The following is a 27,869-nucleotide window of genomic DNA, read 5'->3' on the forward strand; positions in this document are numbered from 1 at the left end:
AGTTTATGACTAATACTCACTAGTAAATCAGCAATGGGATAAAAGTCTTCATTTCATTTATGAATTTTAATGATGTTCCGTTCTGCCAGTTGGGGAGAGGACAGTGGTCGGTATTGAACCGAGGACTTTGACCTTGCTGGGCAATCTAAGTTGTCATCAGTCAAGAGGCTTCAGTGATAGTTTGCATACTTTCTCTTTAAGGTTGCTATGGACTAGGTTCTTGGGAAACTGCTGTATACTATATACTTCACTTGTAGCTCTCTTCCCAGAGCCCTTCCTGTTGTTGCTTGCTTATCCTCAGGGCACCAAAGGAGTCACCCCGCATGCATGCCTTTTCTAGTGGCCTGACCTTGCATGACCACCTATTGCATCGCATTGATTTCCTCCAAGGCCCTCAGTCTTGTCTGTAGCTACACCTTTGTTGAGCTGCTCGCTCAGCGTCTCTTCCACCCCTCTTAAAGCGTTCCCGGGGGGGGGGGAGGGGGGGGAACTGCATTTAGTTCATTCACCAAACTAAAGTCAGCCGAACTGTATAGACTTTGAGTCCTCTGGAGGGAAAGATGGTGCTGGGCGCATGCCCCACCCCCAATTTCTTCTGTGTCTCTTTATTGTTCTATCCTCAGATAAGCACTTAGCATAATGGGGGCTTTGTTGAACAAGTATTAATGAGGATTGACTGTTCACTTCCTGTGACTCTAAAACTCCCCCAAGGGAAGTGAGCCTGTCTATGCTGCAGGCCCTGGAAGGCTTTGAAACGGTGTGGTGCTTACTCAAACCTGTGGGAGGTGCAAGCTGTGTTGGCCCCTCTCGCCAGGCTTTCTGGTTTTGGACAATGGATAAGCTGACAGAGCACACGTTTGAGTGACTTTTAACTCCCTAGCTGTCAGCCACTATCAACCATTCTATGGAATTGGGGGGATCCCCATACAAGGATATGTTCAATAATGGTTGAGGGTCAGAACTTTCATTTAATCATATTAGCTCCACACTGGAAATTCTAAACTTTGTTCATTGGTGAAATGCAGGCTAAAAATAATACAAGGAATTGCAACAGACAACAGACATCTGAAGCGAAAGGAATTGGAACCTGTATTGAAAGCCAGGTAAATGGAAGTCAAGGAGTGAGTTTCCATAAGAAGGTGGAGCATGCATGATAGAAAGTGCCACCCAGTGTGCTGGCCGTGTAATTTTTACATGCGATCATGCATTTACTAACATGAGAGCTCCGGAGCTCTCCAAATTCAGCCAGCTTATCTTCCCTCTTTCTTCCAACAGCCAAGCGGGGAAACCCCTGTCAAGGGCCTGTCAGTGAGGTAATGAAAATTTCCTGACCTCACAAGAAGTCATTGTGACAGCATTGCCATCCCTTCAGGACTTGGAAACGTCACAGAGGACCCCCAGTCTGGGCCCCGTGGCTTCCGGAGGCTTTGGGGGACCAGGTCAGCCACTCTAGCTGTTTGGTCCTGGCCGCAGCAGAGGCTGCGCTGCCAGGTCCTGCGCAGCGGAGGGGAGCCGTTCCCGCAGAGTGTGGTTCTTGCTCACGCAAGGGAAACTTTGGGAAGGAAACGGGGCAAGCGAACTGTGCCAGCAGGCCGCTTAAGTTTTCTTTCAAGAAGATACCTCTTTCTGCCAAGCCTCTTGAAGCTTGGCAGTCCTCCCACCAGGCCTGTTGGGGGTCCCTGTAGGGGCTCATGCTCGGAGGTATGATGTGAGGTGATATCAGGAGAATGGCACTCATAAACAGAAAGTGCATCTGCGACCTTTGCTCCTGTGGCAAGCATCATTGCCCACATCCCGCTACCAAGATTTATGAGAAGACAGAGAAACCATGTTTTTTCTCCGAATACACCGAGAAGTATCCCAACTATCAATCTTACATGCCCCGAGAGTCCTTCAAACCCAAGATGGAGTACCAGAAAGCAACTATACCAATGGAAGGCCTGTCTACAACAAAGAGAGACTTTGGGGGTCACAACATGGTACCGGTGAAACACTACCATCCTGAAAAGTTCACTCCAAGCCAAGATGAAATGGATTTCCTCACAACGTATAACCAACACTACAACTACCAGCCTGCCAGTCGAGTGAGCCCCATTAAACCTCGAGACAACAGACAACCATGTACTGACAAAATGGAGACTATGCCTACGTACAAAGCCCATTATTTACCTTGGAACCAGCAAAGAAGACCTTCGTTTCGTCCACAGCAAACATACCGTCCTTCGTCCTGTAGGTTCGATCATAGAACCACACACCAGGACGATTATCCCATAAAAAATCTGGTGGATACGGTGAATTACAAACCTCCAAATGTGCCAAAGCTCTGTAATGCTCCCCTGGAGAATATGACAACTTACAGATCGACCTATGTGGCCCATCCTGTGGAGAAACGGTATGTGTTCGAGTCAGAGAAGTATAAACCATGTGAAATCCCTTTTGACGGCCTTACCACCCACAAAGATTCTTACAAGGGTTTGAGGGGGGATCCTGCGAAGAGCTGGAAACCTGTATCCAAGCACTCTGGGCTAGACATACCTTTTGCAACCAACACCGAATTTCGGGATAGATTCCAAGCTTGGCCAACACCGCAAATAGTCCCCAAAGAGCCTGTCCCTTATATCCCTCCTGAAGGGGAGATGGATCTTCTGACAACTTCACAAGCTGACTTCAAGTGCCCTAATGGTGTTGCTGCCCAGTCCTGCCGGCCAGTCTACCACATAAAGAAGAGCGACCGCTTTGAAGGCTCCACCACCACCAAAGAGGATTACAAACACTGGGCCAACGTCCGCAGAGAGCCAATCAAACCTCCTCCCCAGCTGCAATTCCCTGATGAGCCTATGGATTACATGACCACCAATCGTGCCCACTATGTGGCCCATACACCTGTCAATACCAAAAGCTGCAAGCCTCCCTGGTCCGGCCCTCGTGTAAACATCCCTGTAGAAGGCCAGACCACCTATTCTACCAGTTTTACTCTTAAGGAAATTCAAAGGTGCCCAGCTTCATATTCTGAACCCCCTGGCTACATCTTTGAGGAGGTGGATGCTGTCGGGCACAGGATGTACAGGCCAGCTTCTCAACAGAGCAACCATCTTGGCTTTGGTGACGCTGAATGTCCTAACCAGAGAGAGATGGCAGTCCGAGCCTGCCATTGAGAAATGGTTGTTTAGCAATTGAATTTGCACAGTGTATTAAAAGCAAACAATTGAGGATTATTAATTGGACACAAAAGAATTCCCCAAAATGAAACAACAGTGTAGACAAAACAACAAACTTTATTATCAATTTCAGGATATTTGAAAGAAATAAGAATCACCTAAAAAAACAACATGGAATTATCAGCTGATTGACTCCTCTTAACCCTTCCTATATTGTACCTCCCTAGCCCCACCAATGCCCCTTGCTTTATGCTCATGAAATCAAAGCTGGTCTCAAGAAAATATTTCTCTCATCTAGGTGTTTTTTATTAATCTGATCACTTGAAAAGCTTGAAGTGTCAATAATAAAATTTATGCTGGGGAAAAAGTAAAATAGTGTGATGATTCATTTTTGTTTTTTAATTCTTTAAAATTTTTCATAGTGTGTGAATTAAAACCAGACATTTATACATTCTACGCAAATACTTGACTACTGAGTTACACCTTAAGCCTTTTAGTTCCTTCTTAAGCTAAGCAGATTTCTGGTACTTACATACTGAAATTATCCAGCTTAAAATGTATCTTAGTATTTGTATTACTGCAAAAAATATGCTCACCTTAGTTTCTAGGCAGACCGCATAAGTACTACATTGGTTTAGAATACTCAAAATGTATAGATATTTTTGTATTCCTGTACTGAAAATAGAAAAAAAAACCTCATAAAATATGCATAAAAGTAACGCCTAGCTCACTAGTACATTAGCTTTGGTGTAAATAAATTAGCAAAAAGTGAAAATGACTAAGCTGTATATGGTAAAAATTTTTAAATTTCATTTGTATATTTCATTTACTTATTCATGTTTCTCTTTCTTTACAGGGTCTTTGTGTATATATCATGGCTTCCAGTGTGTTTTTATGGGATTACTGAGTGTGTAAACTAGTGGAGTTATATTTATTTCTTATGCCTTTCTTGGGTTATTTCTTTTTCTTTTGTCCTATTCCAATGTATATATATTTTTACCCCTTAGAAGCCTGTTTATTTTCTAATGAGAAACAGAAGGGATTGATCTGGATGGTGGGGCGGTGGTAGAAAGGAACTTGGAATAAAGGGAAGAGAAAACATAAACCTAAAAAACTTAGAAAAACTTTTATTATTCTATAATCTCTCAAACATATTCCTTTTTCATTTCCCTGTTGCTCATTTGTACATTTTTAATAGTGTAATACTGTTATGCCATTGTGCTTATATGATCGCTTTCTACTTTAAACTTAAAAGTAGCTATTACTTCGTGAACAGGGTAGAAGAAATGCAGGCGGAAGACCAGAGCAGCAGCTGGCACAAAGGAAAACTGCGATTTTGCAAAGAAGTCGGTTGGGAGAGCAGACTCCAGACTTTCTGGCTCCAGTCTCCTTTGTCCTTACATTCCGAGGACCCGCAACAGGGTCTTTGCCTCAGGGTTCAGTCTCCCGGCCTCTGGCCCCACCCCTCAGCTCCTGGCCCCACCCACAGACTCAGGCCCCGCCCCCGCTCCGGGTCCAGTTCTACCACTCCAGACCCCGCCCCGCCGACTCAGGCACCGCCCCGTCGCCCCACTGCCCAGGCCTCGCCCCTCCGCTTCGGCCCCGCCCCGGCCGGCCGCCATATTGGTCCTTCTGCCCAAGTCGCTAGCTGTTGGAGCTCGGGCTGATTAGCGCTCTCTACCCTTCCGTGTCTCTGACTCTCTTTCTTCTCTGGTTGCACCCAGGCGGGCTGGCCAACAGCTCCCGGGGCGTCTTGTGTGTGGCTGGAAGGTGAGCGGGGATCAGCATTCCTTTTGGGGCCGGGCCGGAGCTGGTTAAGGGTGCGCGCGCGGGGCAGGAGTCGAGGGCCACCAGGGCGAGGGGCGCGCCAAATTGGCGCAGGTCTGTAGACTGCTGGGCAACATGGGCGGCTTGTCCCCCAGTCTGATGACTGATGCAGGGAGGAAAGACGGGTTCGCACACTCAAACACACAGGAAGAGGGATACACACCCAACCACTCGGGGCATATACGCGCGCGTACGCACACAAACACACACACACACACACTCGCACACACACACGCGCGCACACACACACACGCACACCCTCACCCTCCCACACGCATAGAGAAAGAGAAAGCCACAAAACACCCCGGGAGGGAGATATACCCTAACTCAGAGCCCCAAACACTTCGGAATCGGATGGTGGAGAGATGCACAAACAGACAAATACGCAAACACCTGGGTACACACATATACCAGTCTTTCCCTTAACCACACGGGGACACCCACGCACACGAGACCAAACCTTGCGCCAGAGTGACTGACTAATGCTGGGGAAAGCAAGGACGCTCGTGTTATTTGAGTTTGGCGACCTCTGACATCCTAGCCGGTTGAGCATTTACTTAATGTCTTTGGCCCACGCAGGTGAGAGAGCTTGGAAGATAAAGCCAGGGCAAAGACCGTGTAGGCGGTTGGGAACATTGTCTGATTCAGACCTTGGCCGAGGTTTCAGAATCGCGTTCCTTCCTTTCTTCCATCTTACTAAGAGAAAAGACTAGATGAGACTTTTAAGTGCTGACCAAATGGTTGGTGTGTGTATTATTGTTTTGTTTTGTAAGCGATGGCACATCCCGTGATCATACTTCTTTTGAGGAATAACTTTTTTGCAAGTTTCCAAATTGGCACGTGACCAGTCTTTTCACACGTCCTCATAAAAATCAACAGAGTGAATTTGGTTTTTGTTTTGTTTGTAAAAGTTTTTGTCTTTTTTTTTTCTCGCTAGTTCCACTGCAGTGGACTATCCCTACACTGCCTGAAATCTCAACTAGAGTTGAAGGAAACCTGGGGTTTTCAACTAAGGATTATTTTCCTTTTTCTTTTCTCTTTCCATTGCTGGAGACCAAACCTAGGGCCTTGTACTTGCCAAGCAAGAGTTCGCTACACCTGAGCGAAATTCCCAGCTCCTCTCTTAGTGAGGGACTTAAGTAATCTGCTTTTTCTTTGTCTTTTATCATCTTCGGTCGAAGTTCTCACTAATTGTGTAGAACTCCAAAGTATCTTACACTAGAGTGCCATGTCTAACAGTGGTGTGGCAGTTTCTTGCATTCAGGGTTTTCATGTAGATTGCTGTATTGAAACGTTTATGGTTTGGAGGCTTATTGACTTAGAACATTTGGTGATTTAAGGACATTTTTGTTTTACTTTCTGAAAGGTTAGTGTAGACAAGCAAAAACTAGAACATCCATTTTTGGAGACTAGGGAAATACATTGGTGGTATTCTCTCTTTTCCAGAGATCCTTTTTACATTTTCCCCTATCCAACTACTTAAAAAATACTATAGTACTCTGGAGGCCTGAAGTTCTTTTAGTTCTCGATTTTTTTTTTAACCTCCTTCAGTTTCTTACTATTTATTGGAAGGTCTTACTCCATATCACTTGAATTGGTTTTCCTGGTGTTTCCAAAGCTATGGTTCTATTTTACAGATGATGAATTTGCTGGGATCAGGGAGGGTTAGAGCTCCTTTCCAAGGTCACCTAGGGAGTGAGGGAGCAGTGCTGATTTTCAAAGCATGTTTGTGGGCATTTTAGAGTGGTAGTTTGCACCAGGAGAAAACTTTATCTTCTCAGGGGATATTTGAAAATTGTCTGGAAGCAATTTTGGTTTATACTCCAGGTCTCACCAGGCTTCTATAGTTCTTTAAGCACAATGCCTATTTTACTATTTAGGATAGCATTTTTTTATTATTTTAAAAGCTTGCTGGGTGAAAATTTTCTTTATTAAGAGGTATATGAATACCTGGTAACAGAATTCATTTTTTTTGTTTAATGATTTTGTTTTTGTTTGATTATTTTTAAGTTGGCCTCAAACTTTGTACATTATCGGAGGCTGCCTTTGAACTCTTTCTTAATCCTCCTGCCTCAGCCTTCTAAATTCTGGGATTACAGGGATGCACTACCCCACAAGTTTTTGAATCCTTTTTTTTTTTTTTTCCTTTGACGCTATTAGGAACCATTCCAGTGGACTTCGTAAGCTTGTTTGTTCACTATTCCATTCATCCCCAGATATTTTCTGAACTGCTTGTCGGACACTGGTACAAAGGTGCTGGCCAGAAGGAAGAGTAGTGGGGAAGCTTCCACCTTCCTGAAGCTGGCAGTCTGGTCACAGTCATAAGACCAGGTTCTGGCATGGTCCTAGAAGAGAATTTATTGTTTGGACTACTCAGGAACAGAGGTCAGGTGCTCATGAAGGAAACAACACCCACACCCAGCACAGGAAGGAGTACCTGTGTCATGTCATTCTTTTCTGGGCAGACTTGGATGAAGTGGAAAATAGTTTTTGGACTCTTGAAAGCTTTGTACAGTTGAATTAGGTGTGTACATGTTTACTAAACTACATCTGGAAACTAGCCTTTTTTTTTTTTCCGTTTCCTCCATAATAGGGTCTCACTGTGTGGTTTCAGCTGGTTGCAAATTCACTTAGTAGACCAGGAGGCTGGCCTGCAGCCCAATCCAGCTCACCGTCTTATTGCCTGGAGAAGCTATTCTTTTTTTTTTTTTTTTTAAATATTTATTTATTTTATTATGTATACAATATTCTGTCTGTGTGTATGCCTGCAGGCCAGAAGAGGGCACCAGACCCCTTTACAGATGGTTGTGAGCCACCATGTGGTTGCTGGGAATTGAACTCAGGACCTTTGGAAGAGCAGGCAATGCTCTTAACCTCTGAGCCATCTCTCCAGCCCCAGGAGAAGCTATTCTTAATTTACATAAGGTCTGACTTAAATTTAGCCTCATTAGATAATAGTTACACAGGTGTTTTATTGTTGAAATCAAGAAATACAATGATAAAAAATTTAAAATAACATTTGCAAAAATTTTCTTTTTAAAGATTTATTTATTTTTGTTTTTATGTGTATAGGTGTTTGCCTGCATGTGTGTCATGGGCACTTTCTTTCGTAGTGCCCATGGAGGCCAGAAGAGGGTAATGGATCCCCTGGAACTGGAATTTACAGCTGGGCATAAGATGCTCCATGGGTGCTGGGAATCCAATCCAGATCCTCTGAAAAAGCAGTCAGTGCTCTTACCTGCTGAGCCATCTCTCCAGGCCAAATAATTTTCTTTTTGGTGTTTTTCAGCCTGTTTTTTCCGTGGTTTTGAGACTAGTCTTGAGACTAGGCCTTTCATGCTGCTCCATTCTAGTGTCAGTTATTACTGTTAGGTGAGCCTTTGGGATGGGTGTGTGTGTGTGTGTGTGTGTGTGTGTGAGAGAGAGAGAGAGAGAGAGAGAAAGAAAGAGAGAGAAGGGTTGAATCTCTTTAGGATTTCTTGGGAAGACATTCACATGGTCGGTAGGTTGGTTTGTGGGTGTGAAAGTGTATGTATGTATGGTATGGATGCACACGCGTGTATGAAGGCCAGAGAAGGATGTGGAGTGTTCAGTTCTATGTTCCACCTTTAGTCCTTTGAGACAGTCTCCTACTGAACCTGGAGCTAGGCTGCTGGTCAATAACCAGCAGTAATTCTGGTGTTTATGAGACCACATCCAGTTTTTCTGTGGGTTCTGAGGATTTGAACTCAGGGCCTCTTACCTGTATAGCATGCTTTCTTACCCATGGAGCCATCGCCCCAGCTCTGTATCTTTGGCTTTTGACTCCTGCCTCTGCACAGTATTTTTTTAAGCTAGTGAATATAGATTTCTCTGCTGCTTACCAGATGCTTTCTGCAGTGGTGTGTGGGGGCGGGGGCGGGGGAGGGAGGGGTACAGGATTGCCGAATTTCACATCACCTAAAAATGATTGCCCGCACATGCATTCTAAAAGAGGTATGTGGGTTTTTGTTTTTTTTTTCTGGAATGGTCAAGAGGACTTGGTGCCAGGGAATCTTGCTCAATCATTGCTTGTCTTGCTACTCTCGCATACTTAGGTCACTTACATTTCTTTCTTTGTAAAAAGATAAATTGCTTCCTAATGTCTGCAGGAGTGTGTGTGTTTGTGTGTGTGTGTGTGTGTGTGTGTGTGTGTATCAGGTAACGACAGCAAATCATTAGCTGCCACATAATTCTGCCCTGAGCAGTTTGTTGGTTAAGCAGCAGGAGGAAATAAGCCAATTAGAAGTGGTGCCCAGTGAGGCTAAGTTGAAAGCTATGTAGATAATAAAAGCTAGTATAAGAAAATAGGGTTTGTAACTACCAGGTCATCCACAGAGACCATTTATTAAAGAGCTGTTGGGGAGGGGAGGAACTGAAGTCAGAAAACGCCTCAGGAAGTTTGGTGGGAAGTCAGGAAGCAAATGAAAGGATTCCTGAGGCAGGACACCTGGAGCCACCTAGGTATGTGGGTGGTGGTGATGGGGGTGTAGGGCAGGCCTGTAGCAGTTCCAAGCCTGCTTTGCCTCAGGGTGCCTGGGCTGGTTAGATAACTTGGAGGAGAAATCTCTTTCTCAATGTGACTCTTGATATTGTACATATTGTGATGTGCTTTGGGTATTTCCACATTCTGGATTTTTCCACTATGGTTTCTTAATTTTTGACCCTGATGATTTCAGACTGTAGAATGTCATTGCATTGGAGACACAGACAGGACGTGGAGATGTAGTTAAGGTATTAAGATAACAGCTCTGTATGAGGTAGAGAGAGCGTGTTTCAGAAGTATAGAGAAGTAAAGCAGGCAGGCCCAGCTTTACACTCGGTGGACACAGACTTCACTTTTGTCTTAGGCTGAAAGCATTATAAATGTTTGCCATTGTGTTGACAGGGGCTGGGTAAACAGTATGGAAGGATTGCATGCATCCATTCCATATCAGCATTTCTTTTAATCTAAGGGGAAATAATAGCAAAACAGTAATAAGGACTGAACTAGTTTCATCCCAGGTTTTTGTGATTTGGATTAGGTGCTCGGGTACAGAAGTGAAGAGCTTCCAGGAGGTTGCTGCTCATAGCTGTGTTAGCAGTGTTAGAGAAATGTGAAAAGGCCTCACACTTATTTCAACATCTTGATAAGTAGAACACCAAAAGGTCGTAGTGTTGATGATTCTAACAGGGCCACAAGGCCAGGTGGGGTAGTGCACACTTGTAATCCAGGCATTTGGGAGACAAGAGACAGGAGAGCAGGATTTAGAGACTGTCCTTGGCAATAAAGGAAGTTCCAGGCCAGCTTGGACAAAATGAGACCCTGTCTCCAAAACAAAGTAGAATAAAAACAAATGGAAATCTCTGGATTGCTTGTTGTCTTTAGCTTACAGGGTCACTGTAGTCTGTGGTTTCAAGCTTGTATATTTGATCTGGTAAGTGTACCTGAAATACATACACAGTGTAGCAGGAAGTCAAATCAAAGACATTGCTATGGGGCCACATGTTGGTGAAAGCAGAGTAATCTGGAATGCATTTTAATACCCCCCACCCCCAAGACAGGGCTTTTCTGTGTAACAGCCCTAGCTGTCCTGGAACTCGGTTTGTAGATCAAGCTGGCCTCTAACTCACAGAGATCCACCTGTCTCTGCCTCCCGGGTCCTGGTGCCATCACCACCTGGCCAAATTCTAATATTCTTAAATAAGATTGAAAAATAAAAACAGTTGTTTTGAGCAGCAGACAACTGCCATCCTTTAATCTGCCTTTAATTTTTTTTCTGCGATCCTGGGCAAACTCAGCTTCACAAAGTTATGTCATCAGAAGGAATGTGTGCAATGTGGTGTTGAAATTGTGAACTCCCTTGAACACGGTACCATAGGGATGCCAGCATCTGTTTCCTTTAAGCATTTAGAGTAGCCTGCCCTACGCCTGTGAAGTCGCATAGTTTAGGAACCCTATAGCATTAGAAGTTGGTGTTTTCCATTAGTGTTTACAAACCTAAAGGTTTAGTGGTAAGGAAACAAGGTGTTAAAGTTGGTTTTTAATTTCCTACCACTCCCCTTCCAGTAAGTCTGCAAGCTTTTCCCCTGGACTTGTAGTTTGGGAATGCTGGTAGTTGGGTTGCTGGCCTCAGAGGAGCAGGGACTGCAAAGGAAAGCACAGGCCGGGCTTCCCCTCCATCCCTTCTTTTATTTTTTATTATATGCACTTGTTCAGGAAGTTAAGTGTGCTGGGATGGTTGGAGGGGTGGCTGTTCTTTCCCAGAGTGATCTAGCTTTCAGCCTTTACCTATCTAGGTGGTTGGAAAATTCCTGGAGAGCTAAGCAGTACTTTTTATAGTCTTGTGGCTGACTTTCCTTGTCAGTCAATTCTTCTTGAGTTTCACACTGCCACCACTGTAGGATTAGCTTTCCAGTCTCTAAATTTTGTTGCTGATTTTCATCTAAAATAGGTTTTTATTTTTTTTTGGTGACTTTTTTTTGGCTGTGTTTTTTTTTTTTTTCTGTCATTTGGTGGGGGTGAGGATAACACTTTTGACTTACCATGTTTACTTGGGCCTGGAGATGGTATTTAGTCTTTGTTAGCTTTCTGCTGATCTGCGAAGCATGGGGGATGGTGTCTGATCTACAGGAGGTTTTAAGGGGCATGTCTCAGATACTGTGACAAAATGGAGAGGCCACTTAAGAAATGGGCCTCTGGACATTCCTGTCTAAATGAGGTGGGAGGAGCCCTCTAGTGTGGGGAGCACCATTTTCTGGTTGGGATTCTGAGTTGTATAAATGCTCCTCGTTGTTACGCGCTTTGACCTATCACTTCAGGTTCTGGGTTACCTTGACTTCCCCACTGTGGTGGGCTGTAGCCTTCTTCCTTCTGCCTCAACTGTACATCAAAAACTTTCTTGCTTAAGTAGCTTTACTCAGAGTATTTTATTACAGCCACAGGTAAAGAAACTAAGACAGATACTTCATAGACTGTTGTAGTAGCAGCTGTTAAGATATAGTTGTAGCACTTGATATTTAACTCAATAAGACAATGGCTAATGGGTTGGGAGGGAGGTAGACAGAATTCTTTGTACGGTTGACTCAGGTAGATAAGACAAGCGAGGTCTTGAAGGATAAATAGCATGGTTTGACATTCAGTTTGAGTCCTGTCCTGATAAAGGGGTTGGACATTCTTGTGTGGCCCTGAGGTGTGAGAGTGAAGGTGGACTTCAGGAATCACCAGTGTTTATAGCTAGTGGGAAGACGAGTGGACTTCAACCTCAGATTACAGTCTTTGAAAGATTGTTAAGAATGGGAGCCACCTGGCTGAGAGAAGCAGAGCCAGCCTCTTGTCAATAGTTTCATTTTAGGAACATTTTCAAGAGGGAGAGGGTCATGTCGTGCATTTTTGGCCTCATTGAGGCATTAATGGGGACTGACTAGTCCTGTTTAAGACATGAAGGATCCCACCTTGCCTCTGGTGCTAGCAAGATACTTTGTCAAGTGGGCCTCCATTTCCTTAGTTGTTTTAGAAAACTTGATTACCCTTCTAAGATTCTGTGGCATGCACATCTTCAAGGAAATTGCTGTGTGTTACCATGGCCACAGGTGGAGGGACAAAAACCATCCCTCCAAAACCAAAAACACCCTTTCACTCTTCTTTCTATTCACCTTAGGGCCCCGTGTTGAGAAGTGGAAAGAAGCCATTGGATTGGCTAATGGTCATTTTCTGATGACTCGCTGATGTTCCAGGGAATGGAGGTGTGTAATTCTGGAGAGTTAATCTAGTGTGGAGGCAGATGGGGAACTAGGCAATGAAGGGTAGAGTAAGTAAGTCTAGGCTTGGAAAGATTTCCTGTGAGAAGTGTCCATTCCAGCATCTCAGTAGGGCTAAACTGGGTGCCACTGGAGAGGTGTCAGTTACATCCAGTAAACAGAACTGAGGAAGATCTCCTTACAGTGTCTGGCATTGGACAGCTTACAACTTCTTTTGTGTGTAGGATGGAGTTTCCAAGCCTCTAATCTAGTTGAGTCTTAAAACAGCTGCTCTTACTATATATACCATTCGTCAGCGACCAAGAGCAGCCTCATGCCTCAAAGTCTCTTGGTATTGAAACTCAGAGGTAGTGTACCATAACCCACATCAAAGTTAGATGAGGGTCAGAGTAAGCTTGAAATGTTCGTTCCTGGCAGAGCATAATATAACAATTATTTTCAGTTAGTTTAGTTTACATTAATTATTTTGTTTAATACATCTGGACCATGGTCAAGGTCATGGAAATCTCAAATGTGTTGCTAAGGCAGTTGTGACTGTTAGGGAGGGCGGGGGCTTGACTGAGAACTGTCTAAGCAAACAAAATGGACTCAGGACAAAATTACGTTGGTCACTTTAATATGTTGTAGATTGTATTTGGTTTGTGTTTTGCTGATTTTATTTTTCCAATATACATGTTTAAATTCATTCCTTTCATAATTTGTTTCTTCTTTAAACTCTCAGCCATAATTCCTAGTATTTTTTTTCTTAGATAGGGTCTTGCTTTGTAGCCCAGGCTAGCTTCAAAATTGCAGTCCTCTTGCCTCAGCCTTCAAAGTGTAAAGATTACAAGTCTGGGATATCATACCAACTTCCCATTATTCCTGTGGCTTTTTCTCTGTTTCTTTCTGTTTTCATTTTGCCTTTTAAAATTCAACCTGAAAGTGGGCATCATGGCACACACCTTCAGTCCTAACTATCAGGGATGTAAAGGCAGGTGGACATCTGTGCTGTCTCTGGTTTACATTGCCAAGTCCAGGACAGCCAGGGCTACATAAAGAAGGCTGAAAAAGTTTGAGGCTGAAGAAACAGCCTTAAACTATTCCTACTCTTTTCTTTTTGGGGGAGCATTGTTTTATGGACTAGTGAGGTGACTCAGTGTCAGAGACCTGAGGTTTATGCCTAGGACCCACATAGTAGAGGGAGAGAACCACAAGTTATCCTCTGTGTCACACACACACACACACACACACACACACACACACAAGTAAATAAATAAAATGCACTAAAAATTAATGCTAGGCCTAGTGGCAAGTGAGAAGACCAGAATTTGATCTCTAAAACCCAGGCGAAAATGCCAGGCTTGGTATCAAAAACTTGTAATCCCAGCACTAGGAGGTAGAGACAGGAGGATCCTTGGGGCTCCTTGCTAGACGTTTAAGGCAATGAAAGATCCTGTCTCACAAGGTGGATGACATCCAAGGTTATTCTGTGGTTTCTATATGCAGTGCCCTCGTGCACACATACACAGGCCACACCATACATACCACAAATGTGGTGCAAGCCCACGTGGGATTCTAGGGATTGGCCCTCTCATGTTCATTCATCACACTGTAGACCTCCATTGTCTAATGCAGTAGTCTTTAATGTTGTGGAATGCTTTAATGAAAATGAAGTTAAAGATTCAGTTAGTTAAGCAGACTAACCACATTTCAGATGTTCATTGGCCACATGTGGTTTGCTGGACATCTCTAGCAATACAGAAAGCTCTGAATTATCTGTTATTTAGTTGCTTAATTGAATCTTTTCTCCTCTTGCCATATATAACTACAGCAGTGCTCTTAATGAAAAAATTAATGTGTGTTTATATTAGATGCTTCATTTTCCATAAAGTGTACTTACTGAAATGAGTTACTTAAATACAGTATATGCTTTGTCAGTGGTAGTTTATTTATGCTTTGATTTCCACAGTTTTTTTGTTTGTTTTATTTACCTTTCTATTTCACCTGACCACCCACCCCAGACAGGATTTCTCTGTGTAACAGCTCTGGCTGACCCAGAACTAGATCTGTAGACCAGGCCTGCCTCGAACTCAAAGAGATCTCCCTGTCTTTGTCTCCCCAGTGCTGATACTAAAGGTGTGCACCATCACCACCCACACCACTGCCCAGCACAACCTAGCCAAATCTTAAGCCTCCAAATTGGCCTGTTCTTGTTATTTTCCTTAGTTCTGGTTTGTTTTTGCTTGTTTTGTTACCCTCTTGCTATAGAGCTGGCACCCGTTAGGCTTGCATCTCATTCATTTTCTCTCTCTCCCCCCTCCCTCCTCCTCTAATAGTCAAATTTGAGCTCACTGTGTAGCCCAGGCTGACTTTGAACTTGTGATCTATGCTCTTCAACTCCTGAGTTTACTGTTTTACAGGCATGTGCCGCCCTGCACTGCCTGAAGCCCAGCTTCTTTTTTTCCTTAAATAAATATGACCTTCTTTCTATATAGTTTATTTAGCTTTATTTTTATGTGTATTGGTATGAAGGTGTCAGATCTCGTGGAACTGGAATTACAGAGTAGTTGTGAGCCATCATGTGGGTGCCGAACCTGGGTCCTCTGGAAGAGAAGGCAGTGCTCCCAATTGCTGAGCCATCTCTTCAGCCCCGAAGCTCAGTTTCTTAAGCTATGAAATTAAGTGAAATGGTAGCTATGCCTCTAATTAGGATATTCAGGGTGAATAAATGCAAAAGGAACTTGTGAATTTGGGGAGAGGAAAGAACCTTTCTAAATTTAAAACAGGAGTGATAAATTCAATTAAAATATTTAGGAGTGAGAAGTCACAAAGGGAGTGTGAGTTTTTGAAGTTTCGAAGTGGTTTACCAAAAGGAGCTTGCTCTCCCTTTAGTACCTTATAGAGGAATGTGCTAGATTTTCAGCATGTGCATGCCCACTCCTTGCTGATCTCTGTAAAATATCTTAACTGATTTTCTTATTAGAATTGCAAGCATCAGTTTTTCCCCTCATATTTTAATGGATATCAAAAATAAGAGGAAGAACTTACATGTAAGTATAGATAGAAACAATAATAGAATAACAAAAATAAAAAGGAAATGATTTATTCTAGTATTTATTTGCATTTCACCATGCACAGAACATTTTATTCAATGTGGCAGACAAAAAATAGGACAAATGAATTGTCTTCATTAGGGTTCTACTGCTGTGTTAAATACCATGGCCGTAAAAACTTGGGGAGAAAAGTTAATCTCATCACTGCCCATTTCCCCATCTGCCTCCATACCAAATTAACCTCCACTGAGTTATTTCCATTTACAACTCAGGTCACATCAAGGCAGGAACTGATAAAGCCATGGATGACTGCTGTTTACTGTTTGTTCTTATGGCTTGCTCAGCCTACTTTCCTATAGCAGCCAGGGCCACCGCGCCCAGGGGTGGTACTGCCCACATTTAGCTGTGCTCGCTCATCTCAATCACCCATCAAGAAACTGCACCACAGGCTTGCTCACAAGCCAGTCTAGAGGGAGCATTTTCTTAGCTGAGGTTTCCCTCTTACAAAATGACTCTAGCTTATGTCAAGTTGACATAAAACTAACCCCCACATGAACGAATGGCGTAGATATTTGTGTACCTCCTGGGGAGTTGACATTGTAATTGGAAAACAGACGTGCAACTGGGAGCTTTGTAAGTAAGTGAAAAACCTGGTGAGGGTGGGAATGACAGTACAAAGAAGACAGAGATGTCATGGAGGCCTCTTGGATGAGGTGATCTGAGCTAGGCCTCTGATGGCTGAGTTTTGCAGCTATTGTGGTAGAAAGGTGCCTCCTGGACCAAGATCACAACCCAGGCAAAGGTAGGCAATCCCCTGGAGGCAGAGAGAGCTTTGCATGGGAGTGTGAGTTGCACAGATACTGGGACAGACTTGAGAGGTTGGATAGCAGTAGTGCTCTAACCCACTGAGCTATCTCTCCAGCAGCCTTAGTTAGGAAAATAATTTCTACTTGGCTCAGAGCTAAACTTTTTTTAAACAAGATTTCATTTTCTTTCTTTTTGGGGAGAAGGTGGTTGTAGAATAATACGAACTCTTTTTTTTTTTTTACAACCAAGAAGAAAATATGAGCATTTTATTTTTATAATGGTATATATTTGTGTTATTATGAATATTTTAAGAAGCATATTTCATTTTTATTAGAAGGCATGGTAGACATGTTGAGTACTAAATTCTGAATGGCAAATGTTAGGAGCATGACTAAAGAGGTTCAGTCGGAATTGGAAGTGTTTGAGAGAGGGTGAGGTTTAGCTGCATTGGTTAAGTGGATGTAAGAGTTAGCCAAGGTACCAATAAAAGGGGTGGGGATGGGGGCGAGCAACAAGAAAATCTTGTGGTGAACATCTTACTGGAGAGGGGAGAATCAAACAAGACAACCACCTCAGTTTTTATACTTGAGTGAAGCTGACACTATGGGCAGTGTGACAGATTGTGAGGTATCCATCCTGACTTCACTTGAGGTCTTCTCTTCCTGTCACTTGCGGCTCTTTTGTTTCTGTGGCAGCGAGTTACTTTTCTGGGCTCTATCTTACCGAGTCTTCTACTACTGAAGGTATTTCAGTGGCTTTTCTTAATCTTAGGGTTTAGGCAGAAATCCTATGCAGGATTCGGCCCCATCTTCCTAGTCAACTTAATTCTTCAGCTGCCTAATGGTCTCCCAGTCCATGCCAGCACCAGCAGGGTTCCTAGGCAGAGCCTTGGCATGTGTTGGTCCATTGTTCTGGTTCTGGCTCTTTTCTTTTCTGAATCAGATACCCTCTCCCTTGGAGTCAGACATTGGTTAAATAAGGCTGCTTCCTAAAGGCAGTGTGTGGCTAAAATGGTCATTGAGATGTGGTTGGAACATAACACACTAGAAACCTACATTCAGACTCTTATTAAGATAGTGTAACACAACCTGGTTTTCTCTGGTACCGAAATTATTATTTCTATTTTTTATTTTTATTGAACTATACATTTTTCTCTGTTCCCCTCCCTCTCTCCCTTCCCCCTCCCCTTCTACACTCTCCCGTGACATCCCCCTCCACGCCCAATTTACTCAGGAGATCTTGTCTTTTTCTCCTTCCTATGTAAATCCATGTATGTATCTCTTAGGGTCCTCTTTTTTGTCTGGGGCTGTGGACTGTAGGTTGTTTTTTTTCTTCTTTTTTTCTTTATGTTAAGAAGCCACTTATGAGTGAGCACATCAGATTGTTCTTTATAGATCCTGCTGTAGTTGGGACTTCATGTAGGTGTTACTATCAGGGCAGAACTGTGTGGTTTGCATCATTAATGTGTGGTGCATAATAGGTGCTGTCTATATGTGCTGGAAATCTGCTTTCACCCGTCTTATGAAACTGGAGGCTTCTGTGGAGATAATGAAGAACACTGCAGACTTTGACTGTGTTTCCCTTAAAACATTTTTTAAATACAATACACTTGGTTGGGGGGTGTGGCTCAGTTGGAGTCTTACTTAGCATGCATGCAGCCCTGGGTTTAACTTTCAGCACCTCACAAAACTGGGTATGATAGGGCACACCTATAATATTGGTTCCAGAGGTAGAGGCAAGAGGTTTCAAGCTCATGCTTAGCTAAGTACTGAGTTTGATGCCACCCTGTACTACATGAGACCGTACCTCACAAAAATCAACAGGAACAAAAAACCCATAGCATACTCGGGCATACTTTATGTTACATATTGGCAGATTAGCCTACTAGTTCTGTTGAATTATCTTGTTCTTGTGCAGACCTTGGAAAAAAATGAAGACGCGAAAAGACTTACTGCTTCCACCTGCTTATTTCCTTTGTAACTACAGCAACAACAGTAAGCCCCTCAAAAGAAAAAAAAAAAAGCAGTTGCACTTAAAGTAGCCCAGCCCAGTGGGTTAAGTGTTTGGGCTTTGGACTATTCTTCAATATTAAGAGCTTAACTGTTTTACTAGCTGTGATTTTGCATCATATATAAATAAGCTCTCAAGCCTATCAGGCAGTAATAGGAAAAGTTATATCTTAAGTACTGTTCTATTGCTGTGAAGAGACACCATGACCAAGGCAACTTATACAAGAAAGCAGTTAATTGGGGGCTTGATTACAGTTTCAGAAGGTGAGCCCATGGCTGTCATGGCAGGGAGCATGGCAGCAGGCAGTTAGGCATGGCACTGAAGCAGTAGCTGAGAACTTCTATCTAATCCACAAGTAGAGAAAGACAGACTAACTGGAATGGCTGAACTTTTGAAATCTCAGAGCCCACCCTTAGGGACATACTTGCCTCCACAAGACCACACTGCCCAAGCCTTACCAAACAGCTCTATCTACTGGGACAAAGCATTCAAATATGTAGGCTGTAAGGGCTGCTCTCATTCAAACCACCACAGATAAGAAACCTGAGAAGTAAATGTGGGGTCACAGGGCACATGGCATACAGGGCTCTATCAGTGTTAGCTGCTGTTTTATCATTAATCCTAAATGTTGGCATTTTAAAGAGTCATGTTTTAATTGGTTGAGTGTGTAAGTTAAGGACTGCTATATATAAGTTTCACAAAATTACCCTTTCTTTTCTTTTAAAAATGGTGATTGTGGTGGTGGGGTGGCTGCTGGAGAACTGGATTATCATATAAGAGCACCTGCTGCTCTTCCAGAGGACTTGAGTTCAATTCCTAGCACCTATGTCAGGTTGCCTCATAACTGCCAATAACTGTACTGTGGGCCTGGTGAAGTTGGTGGGATCCAGCTTCCTTTTCTGGCCTCAGCCATCACTCCCCCTCCCCCACATACACTCAACACACATACATATAAATATACATATAAATAGTAAAAAATATTTTTAGAGGGTGGTATGTGAGTATGGGGCTCTTTGGCTTCCTAACGAAGGTCTGCATATAATTCATTCTGCTTATAGCATTTTATAGCCATTAAACTATCTATAAAATTGCCTATTTGAGACTCGATGTTCTCATTCCACAGAAAGTTCCTACACTTTTCTAAAAGTCTAGAACTGTGTTGAAAACCTGTGTGCAGTTATCTGAGTAAATGTTTCAGTAGCCCTTGGAGGTAGATATTGCTGACCCTGCTGTTCCCATTTGGTTTCAGGGAATTAAGTTTGCCCACACTTGGGCCATGCCCCTTGCTTGGTTGGTCCTAGGAACATGTTCTCCCTCCGGCCACTGCTCTCATTCATGCATGGAAGACTTTGCTTTTTTGCTTTGGCTGCCCAGAGGCTTCATGACACTGTACTACCTCTAGATCTTGGTCTAACTCTGGATCATATTGGTGCCTCTTTCTCCCTTTGCTCCTCTTTTTTTTTTTTAGGCTGAGGTAGATAGATAGCATTTAGGTATTTTTAAATTAAAAATGTAGATGTAGTCAAATGGTTTTTTTTTACAGTTAATTATTTTTACACTTAAAATTATGAAAAAGGTACAGGTCTGCAATCCTAGTTACTCTGGAGGCCGAGGTAGGAGGATTAAAATTCAAGGTCCGACCTAGACTACAGGGCAGGTTCAGAGCCAGCCTGGGCAATGTAGTGGGACCTGACCTCAAAAGTAGTAAAAGGGCTGGGGTTACCTAATTCACTGGTAGAGCTTGCCTAACGTATACAAGGCTTTGGGTTCAATCTGTAATGCCATAGGGAAAAAAAAATCATCAAAACACACGTATATCACTAATGTGAGCTTTGATTTTTTTTCTGCAGATAATAATGATGCTTGAACTGAACTACTAAGGTAAAGTTCATGACCTTACCTTATTAAGCCTTTTTTATTCAGATGTCTTTCTTGTAGAATTTAGCTGTTAAACTTGATGAAGATTATTGCTTTTAGTTTATTGCTTTTAGATAGTCTTTCCAATTATGGAATATCAGAGTTCATATTACATTTACTTTTAGCTTAATTTTTAAAGTTACATGGTAGGATTTTTTTATTCCTTTAGCTTATGCTAAAGAAGTCGCAAAGGTTTTATTGCTTTTAGAAAAGAATAGTGGGCCTCAGTGGTTAATAGTGTTTGTACTAAGCTGGATGTGGTGGCACATACCTTTAATCCTGGCACTTGGGAAGCAGGCTGATCTCTGTGAGTTCGAGGCCAGCCTGGTCTACAGAAGGCGTTCCCGGATAGCCAGAGCTGCTCCCTGTCAGGAAAATAGAACAAAAAAATGAATGAATCAATTTTAAAAAAGTATTTGTACTGTTGCAGTTTGGTTCCCAGCACCCATGTAATAAGCAGCTCACAACTGCCTGCAACTCTTGCTCAAAGGACTATATTGCCCTCTTCAGAGTTTTGTGGTCATCCACCCCCCCCCCACTCCCCCCACTCTCTCTCTCTCTCACACACACACACGCAAAAATAAATTGAAAAGAACAGGCAGGAAACATTTTTATGTCCATAAGCTTGCTGTGATTATGTTAATAAGTAGATTAAATGAGGTTGGCTTCTCTTAAGTATCATTGGAACTAAGATGGTTTATATACTTATAACACCATGTGTATTTGTGTACAGATCTAAGGTTAGAATCAAAGAGGTGGTCATGTGTATTAATAATGTTAGCAAAGGCCCCTATATTCCCAAGTAGGAATGTCCGGGAGTCCCCAAACAGTCAATGTGCATGTCAAAAATATTACCTGGTGTGTGGAATTTGCAAATGTAAAATTTCTTTTAAAATGTCACGAATAGAAAATCCCATTTAATTAGGACGAAAAGGATCACTACAATTATGTAAGTCTTAGTCTTCCTCTCACAATAGATCATGGAGCTTTTGTGTTTTTGTCAGTTAAAAACTGTGACAAGAACAACATCGATGGGGGTGATGGGAAAGGGTTTCCAGTAGAGGCAGTGACCAAGCTGAGGAGGTCTGAGGGCCCAGTAGTTGGGTTTGGGGTGCGAATAGGAGCATCACCAAGGTGAGGGAGCAGTGCTTAGTTGTATAGACATAGACATAGACAGTGGCATAGACAGTGAGTTGTTGCATGGCATTCCTGCAAGTAAACATCCACTTACCTAGATAGGGAATTGACAACAGAAGCTAAAGACTAGCTTGGTGAATCAGTGTGTTTTACTGAAGTGCGTACAGGAATATGGGTTGAGGGGTTACTTAAAGGAGCGGAAATGTTGCACATAGACAGCTGAATCCCTTCCCATCATTGATGACAGCTTTTGTGAAAGGTAGAAAACCTGCTTGGAGCTCACTGCACAGCCTGCAGGTAGCTCAACAGGTTGGAGAGTGTCCATTCCTAGTGGTTAGGTTGATCTGAGCCTTTTCTAGGCAGCTCTGCCATGTTTTGTTTCTTCTAAGCCAGTGGTTCTTAAACCTTCCTAATGCTGCAACCCCTTAATATAGTTCCTTTTCATGACCCTCAACTATAAAGTTATTTTCGTTGCTACTTTGTATCCTCTAACTCACACACTGAGAACTATTGTTTTAAGCACTTTAACTAGACTCTGCTTCTTTAATTTTTTCCTTCCCGCCCTCTCTCTGGAGGGTACTAGTGAATCTGGTGAGTTTCAGGGGCTTCCTAAACTATTCCGAATTGTTTAATTTCTGTCTTAGTGAACTTCTGTTGGGGGGATTTCACTTCCCCGTAAATACTCTATGGCAGGTTTTAATCTGAGAGGAAATTTACACAGTTGTGGGATGACCAAGTCAAAGTTGAGTTTAGTTCTTTAAGTCTGAAGAATAAACCATTAAATAATTTTAATTATTTTGGGCAAGTTTCAGATGCTTTCCCTATGTTGAAATATAGCACAATGGGGACATATTCTGAGAAATACATCATTACATGATTTCAATGTACTGTGGACATCCTCGAGGGTGCTTACATAAACCTAGGTGGGGCTGGTCAGTCATTTGCCAGGGCCTCATGATATAATTGTGAAACTGGATAAGCATAAGATAATGTTTGGCTTGTTATGGCTTCAACTTTGTGCTTCTCTTGCGTGCTGGGATTACAGGCATAATATATGCCATCACCCAGTTCTTTGATCATTTTTATTCATTTTTTTCTACTAACTTGATTTCCCTCACTAAGCTGTTTTTTTTAACCTATAGCAGAACATAGTTAGAAATGAAGAATTCTTTTATGTTACAAAAGTATTCAGTAATACTGGATACTTTCACATTTAATAAGAAGACAAACAGACAATATCTACTACACTGGTAATAGAAATTTATCCTAGTAGATAAAGCAATTATTCTTCATTTCTCAACTATTTTCCCACTGTGGGAGTCAACAATATTCACTTTCATGACAAACTAATAACTATTCTTATTTTAGAACTCTGCTGTCTAATATAGCTAAGGGCTTTTTAAATGTGGCCATTTAAATTAGCTGAAATGGGGACAGAAATGTAGGTTTTTTTTTAATGCTTAGCATGCACAAGGGCCAACTCCCAAGCACTTATCAAGTGCTCAACAGCCACATATAGCTAGAGAGTACCATATTGGGCCTTTATTATTAGGTAAAAAATATTTTTGACGGTGTTCATGTAAGAAACTTATTTTCCTTCATAAAATTTAATATACTTAACAGATACTTAAATCTTAAATATTTCCATATTAGATGATTTAGTTTGATTCAACTCAAGTAGAAACAAAGTAGAAAAGGAGTTAACGAGCAATCAGGATTTCCCTTAGGTTGATAATTGGTAAAGATGAGGCTAGATTTTATGTGTTTTCCCACCCAGAAGTTTTGTGTATGCTTATTTTTTTGTATTTTTGTTTTTGACAGGGTTTCTTTGTGTAGTTCTGACTGTCCTGGAACTTGCTCTTAAACTCGAGACCCACCTGCCTCTGCCTTCCAAGTGCTAGGATTAAAGACATGTGCCATGGCTGGCCCGACTTTGAAATTTTTTTTACGATGAAAAATTAAAACAAAATATCAAGTAGGGACAGTGTTTCCATCAGCACTCAGATGTAGCCGTCAGTCATAGGTATCAGAAGTATCCCCCCTCCACCCCAGACTGACTCATAGTGTAGGAAAGTTTTTAAATTCTACACCTGGACTTCTTTAAAGGGTATGTATAATTACATTTTCACCTGATTGATTTTCATTTTACTTTATACATAAATGTCATGTGGGGCTGGGGAGATGGCTCAGTTGCTAAAGTACTTGTTTTGGAAACATGAGAACCTGAGTCGGGATCCCCAGTACCCATGTATAAAGCTGAGTATGGAAATGTACCTATAATCCCAGCACTGGTGAGGCAGAGACAGGAGGTTGTATGGTTTGTTTGCTGGCCATCCAGTGTAGCAAAATCTGTGGAGCTTTAGGTGAGAGACAAACTCTACTTCCCTGCTCAAAATAAAAACAGTGGAAGACATCTGACATTGACCTCTGTCCTCCATGCTTGCTTATATGTGTATGCACCTCCCCCACCAGAGTGGGTAGGCATTTGCTAAGAGTTGGGAGCTGCCCGGATGAGTTTGAGTCTTAGGCTAATGCTGTTGACACTGATCTTAACAACTCAATAGTATTTCCAATGAAGACAGTAAGCTCTTTGTACTCTGTGGTTGATCGATTTTTATTTCTTAGCTGAATCAGTGAGCTTCTGGAAGGATCTGGATTTCCTGCTCCATAGTGCCTGTGTCTGAAGTGAGAAGGGGAAGGACAGTAGGAACATATATCAGTGAACTGGGATTGAGGGGCTGTTTGAAGTTAAAGAAATTTATGGACTTTGGATGCTTGGCATCTATCAGTTTAGAGTGGCTGGGGCTTGGATGAGTTTATGATAGTGATGGTTCAGAGAAAGGTCTTTGAGGTTATATTTGGTCTCAAATTCAGCTTCACAGTCAGCAAGAGTGAGACTTGACTGTTATTTCTAGGGAATAATGAAAATGGATAGGGGTCCGTATATGTCTAAGAGACAGTAAATAACAGGTCTCATTATTTAGGTAGTTCTTTTGCAAAGAGGAATCAGGGCTATGCATTTTTATTTCACTTAAATGCTGATTTTGTTAGAATTGTGTGGATTGCTACAGTATAAAGGCATGTAATGGTATCTTTTTTTTTTTAAACAGGATTCTGAAGTCAAAATAGTATAAATACTATTAATAATGGCAGGAAAATCGTCCCTTTTTAAAGTAATTCTTCTTGGAGATGGTGGAGTTGGCAAGAGTTCTCTTATGAACAGATATGTAACCAATAAATTTGATGCCCAGCTCTTTCACACAATAGGTGTGGAATTTTTAAATAAAGATTTGGAGGTGGATGGACATTTTGTTACCATGCAGATTTGGGACACGGCTGGTCAAGAGCGATTCCGAAGCCTGAGGACACCATTTTACAGAGGTTCTGACTGTTGCCTGCTTACTTTTAGCGTTGATGATTCACAAAGCTTCCAGAATTTGAGCAACTGGAAGAAAGAATTCATATATTATGCAGATGTGAAAGAGCCTGAAAGCTTTCCTTTTGTGATTTTGGGCAACAAGATTGATATAAATGAACGGCAAGTGTCTACGGAAGAAGCCCAAGCCTGGTGCAGGGACAACGGCGACTATCCTTACTTTGAAACGAGTGCAAAAGATTCCACCAATGTTGCAGCTGCCTTTGAGGAGGCAGTTCGAAGAGTTCTGGCTACAGAAGATAGGTCAGATCACCTGATTCAGACAGACACAGTCAATCTGCACCGAAAGCCCAAGCCAAACTCATCTTGCTGTTGATGGCATTAAAGAGATGGTCGTTGCATTCTCACACACACACACACACACACACGAGAGGAGGGTTCATCTACTAATAAAATTCAACTAACGAATATTGATTGCTGCCTCATTAGTTGGTGGGAAAAGGGACACATTCACTCTGGAGGAAAATCTATTTACTCGGTAATGGCACCTTACCTTTATAAATTGTAATGGTTGTCTGTTTGATTTAAAATTAGTGCTAATAAGATGACCAAGAATTGAATTGTAATTCAAACAAAAGCCTTGAATATTCTAGAAGTTACACTTAGGTTGTTTTCCCCACAAGAAAATGGAAAATTACTTTTATATGTGTATATTTTTATGTAATTAGCATTCTATTCTTGGTCCAGGGAAGTAAATTCCTATAACAATACTATTAAAGATCAAAATCTAATGCATTTATGTTGCGATGCTTTTTGATTTGATGACTTATTCATTCTACATATTAGAATTTATCTCACATTTATTTGTGTAGCATACACATATCCCCTTCCCAACATAGGAGCTAGCTTTTTAGAAGAATCTCATGCATTCCAGGTTGACCTTTGAACTTCTGGTCTTGCCTCCACCTCCTGAGTGAGGGATTACAAGCACGAGCCTGTGCTGCCATGTCTAATGCATGACAGGCAAGCTTTATCTTCAGCCTAAGATTGTACTTCCTGAGGGGTGAAGGCAACCATATCTACATAGGTATTTCCTTCATATCCTCTCTATCACTATTTCATGAATTTGCTTTGAAAACTTTATTTTAAAAAGACAGCTTGCAGCAATGATCTGTCTTAGTTGGGTCACTACTGCTGTGATGAAACACCATGACCAAAAAGCACCTTGGGGAGGAAAGTTCATTTGGTTTACACATCCACATCACTGTTTATCATCAGGACAGGAACTCAACGCAGGAACATGAAGGCACAACCTGATGCAGAGGCCATGGAGGGAGTCCTGCTTTCTTACAGAACTCAAGACCACCAGGCCTCATTCATAATGGGTTGAGCCTTCCTCACCCTATAGGCCTGTCTGATGTTGCTGAGGCATTTTCTCAATGGAGGCTCTCATAAATTCTTTCATGAGTTGATTTCACATGTGGTATCAGTGACAACAGTCCTGGCCCGTAGAAGCAAATCAATCCTAACCTAGACTGACTGCTGGTATAATATGGGTAAGACCCTTCCCTATGATAATTAAGGACATACTAGAGTAGGAGAGTGAACTGCTAGGCTGGGGATTGGAGGGTATGGAATGTGAGAAACTAATCAATGTCTTTCTTGACCCCACCCATTGGAAACTTGGAGGAAACAAATCATTGCAGTAAGTTTAAGTTTTTGAAAGTAACTTTGTAATCGGGACAGTTTTTGTCGTATGGGAACATTTTAAATTTGGAGCAATTCAAACTGTTACAATGAGCTTTCATTCATACACATATTTATGTTGGTACATACGTACATGTAGCTGGATGGAGGATAGATTTAGAGGCAGTGTCACATAATTTAGGCTGGACTTGAACTCCTGATCCTCTGTTAAGAGAGTTGTATTCAGCAGTGGTGGCGAGGACTTTAATCCCAGCACTTAGGAGACAGAGGCAGGTGGATCTCAGTGAGTTTGAGATCAGCCTGGTCTACAGAGTGAGTTTCAGGAAAACCAGGGCTACAGAGAAACCGTGTCTCAAAAAAGGTTGTATTAATCCCCACCCAAATGGCCTAATCAGTGTTTCAAAGGTAGTCAAATTTTGAGGTTGTCTTTATTTTTCTGTTACTGTGATTAAATATTCTAAAAGCAACTGAAAGAAAAGGTTTATTCTGGCTCTCAGTTTTAGGCTGTAGTTCATCATGGCAAGAAAGCCAGTTGGCAGGAGCTTCAGAGAACAGTCAGAAAAGAGCAATGAAAACATGGCTGAAGAGGCAGTCTCTAGAATTTGGAATCAAATATGGTAGGTGGCAGAAATCAGCAGAAGTAAATGGTCCACATATATAGGAAAGTCAGATCAGCAGCTTGGTTCTGTTAGGAGAGGCTAAATCCCTGGAAGGGAGCTCATATAGGGCCCTCTTGGGTTATGAGCACCTGGTGAATGAAATGAGGACATGACCAGTCCAAGGTATGATTGAGAAGGATTTTATTATAGATATGAAGGAGAATACAGCCATAGCTATTTGTCCTGAGTTTCTTGGGAACCTGACGCCAGTGTTCAGTGAATCCTTGCCTAGGGAATGGTGCTGCTGCCTACAGTGGGTGGGTGGGTCTTCTCACTTCAACATAAGGTGATATGCTATTAAGACTTCTCATATGATTTTAGATGTGCTAAGTTGGTAACGCCATCACAGGTTTTGGAGGTTAAGGTTTCAACATAAATTTGGGGGGACATAACTCAGCCTATTAATCTTTTACTACACACAGACACATGCACAAGCGAGTGCGTGAGCACATTTAGGGCTACTTTCTGGAACATAGCTATT

General features: G+C 42.2%; 2 protein-coding genes across 5 annotated transcripts; both read left to right on the forward strand.

Annotated features, from left to right (window-relative positions):
• Nucleotides 1–1,495: 1,495 nt before the first annotated feature.
• LOC125408118 (stabilizer of axonemal microtubules 1-like) lies at nucleotides 1,496–3,513 on the forward strand. Its single transcript, XM_048446189.1, has one exon. The coding sequence runs from the start codon at nucleotides 1,728–1,730 to the stop codon at nucleotides 3,153–3,155; it is 1,428 nt and encodes a 475-aa protein (XP_048302146.1). The 5' UTR covers nucleotides 1,496–1,727; the 3' UTR covers nucleotides 3,156–3,513.
• Nucleotides 3,514–4,766: 1,253 nt separating this feature from the next.
• On the forward strand, nucleotides 4,767–25,813 carry Rab9a (RAB9A, member RAS oncogene family). Of its 4 annotated transcripts, XM_087902927.1 has the most exons (4): nucleotides 4,768–4,928; nucleotides 12,644–12,728; nucleotides 20,443–20,473; nucleotides 24,757–25,813. In XM_087902927.1, the coding sequence occupies exon 4, from the start codon at nucleotides 24,793–24,795 to the stop codon at nucleotides 25,396–25,398; it is 606 nt and encodes a 201-aa protein (XP_087759053.1). In that variant the 5' UTR covers nucleotides 4,768–4,928; nucleotides 12,644–12,728; nucleotides 20,443–20,473; nucleotides 24,757–24,792; the 3' UTR covers nucleotides 25,399–25,813. The 4 variants fall into 4 exon arrangements, with proteins under 4 accessions (XP_087759055.1, XP_087759054.1, XP_087759056.1 ...); XM_087902929.1 differs by lacking the exon at nucleotides 20,443–20,473 and having other exon boundaries at nucleotides 4,767–4,928; XM_087902928.1 differs by lacking the exon at nucleotides 12,644–12,728 and having other exon boundaries at nucleotides 4,767–4,928.
• Nucleotides 25,814–27,869: the final 2,056 nt, after the last annotated feature.

Source organism: Myodes glareolus, chromosome X (assembly GCF_982192425.1).
Source record: "Myodes glareolus chromosome X, mMyoGla1.1, whole genome shotgun sequence".
Lineage (NCBI taxonomy): Eukaryota > Metazoa > Chordata > Mammalia > Rodentia > Cricetidae > Myodes > Myodes glareolus.

Bases quoted from the DNA above. Each gene is read 5' to 3' on its own strand.
- Rab9a (XM_087902929.1), top strand. From the start codon at position 24,793: ATGGCAGGAAAATCGTCCCTTTTTAAAGTAATTCTTCTTGGAGATGGT.
- LOC125408118 (XM_048446189.1), top strand. From the start codon at position 1,728: ATGGCACTCATAAACAGAAAGTGCATCTGCGACCTTTGCTCCTGTGGC.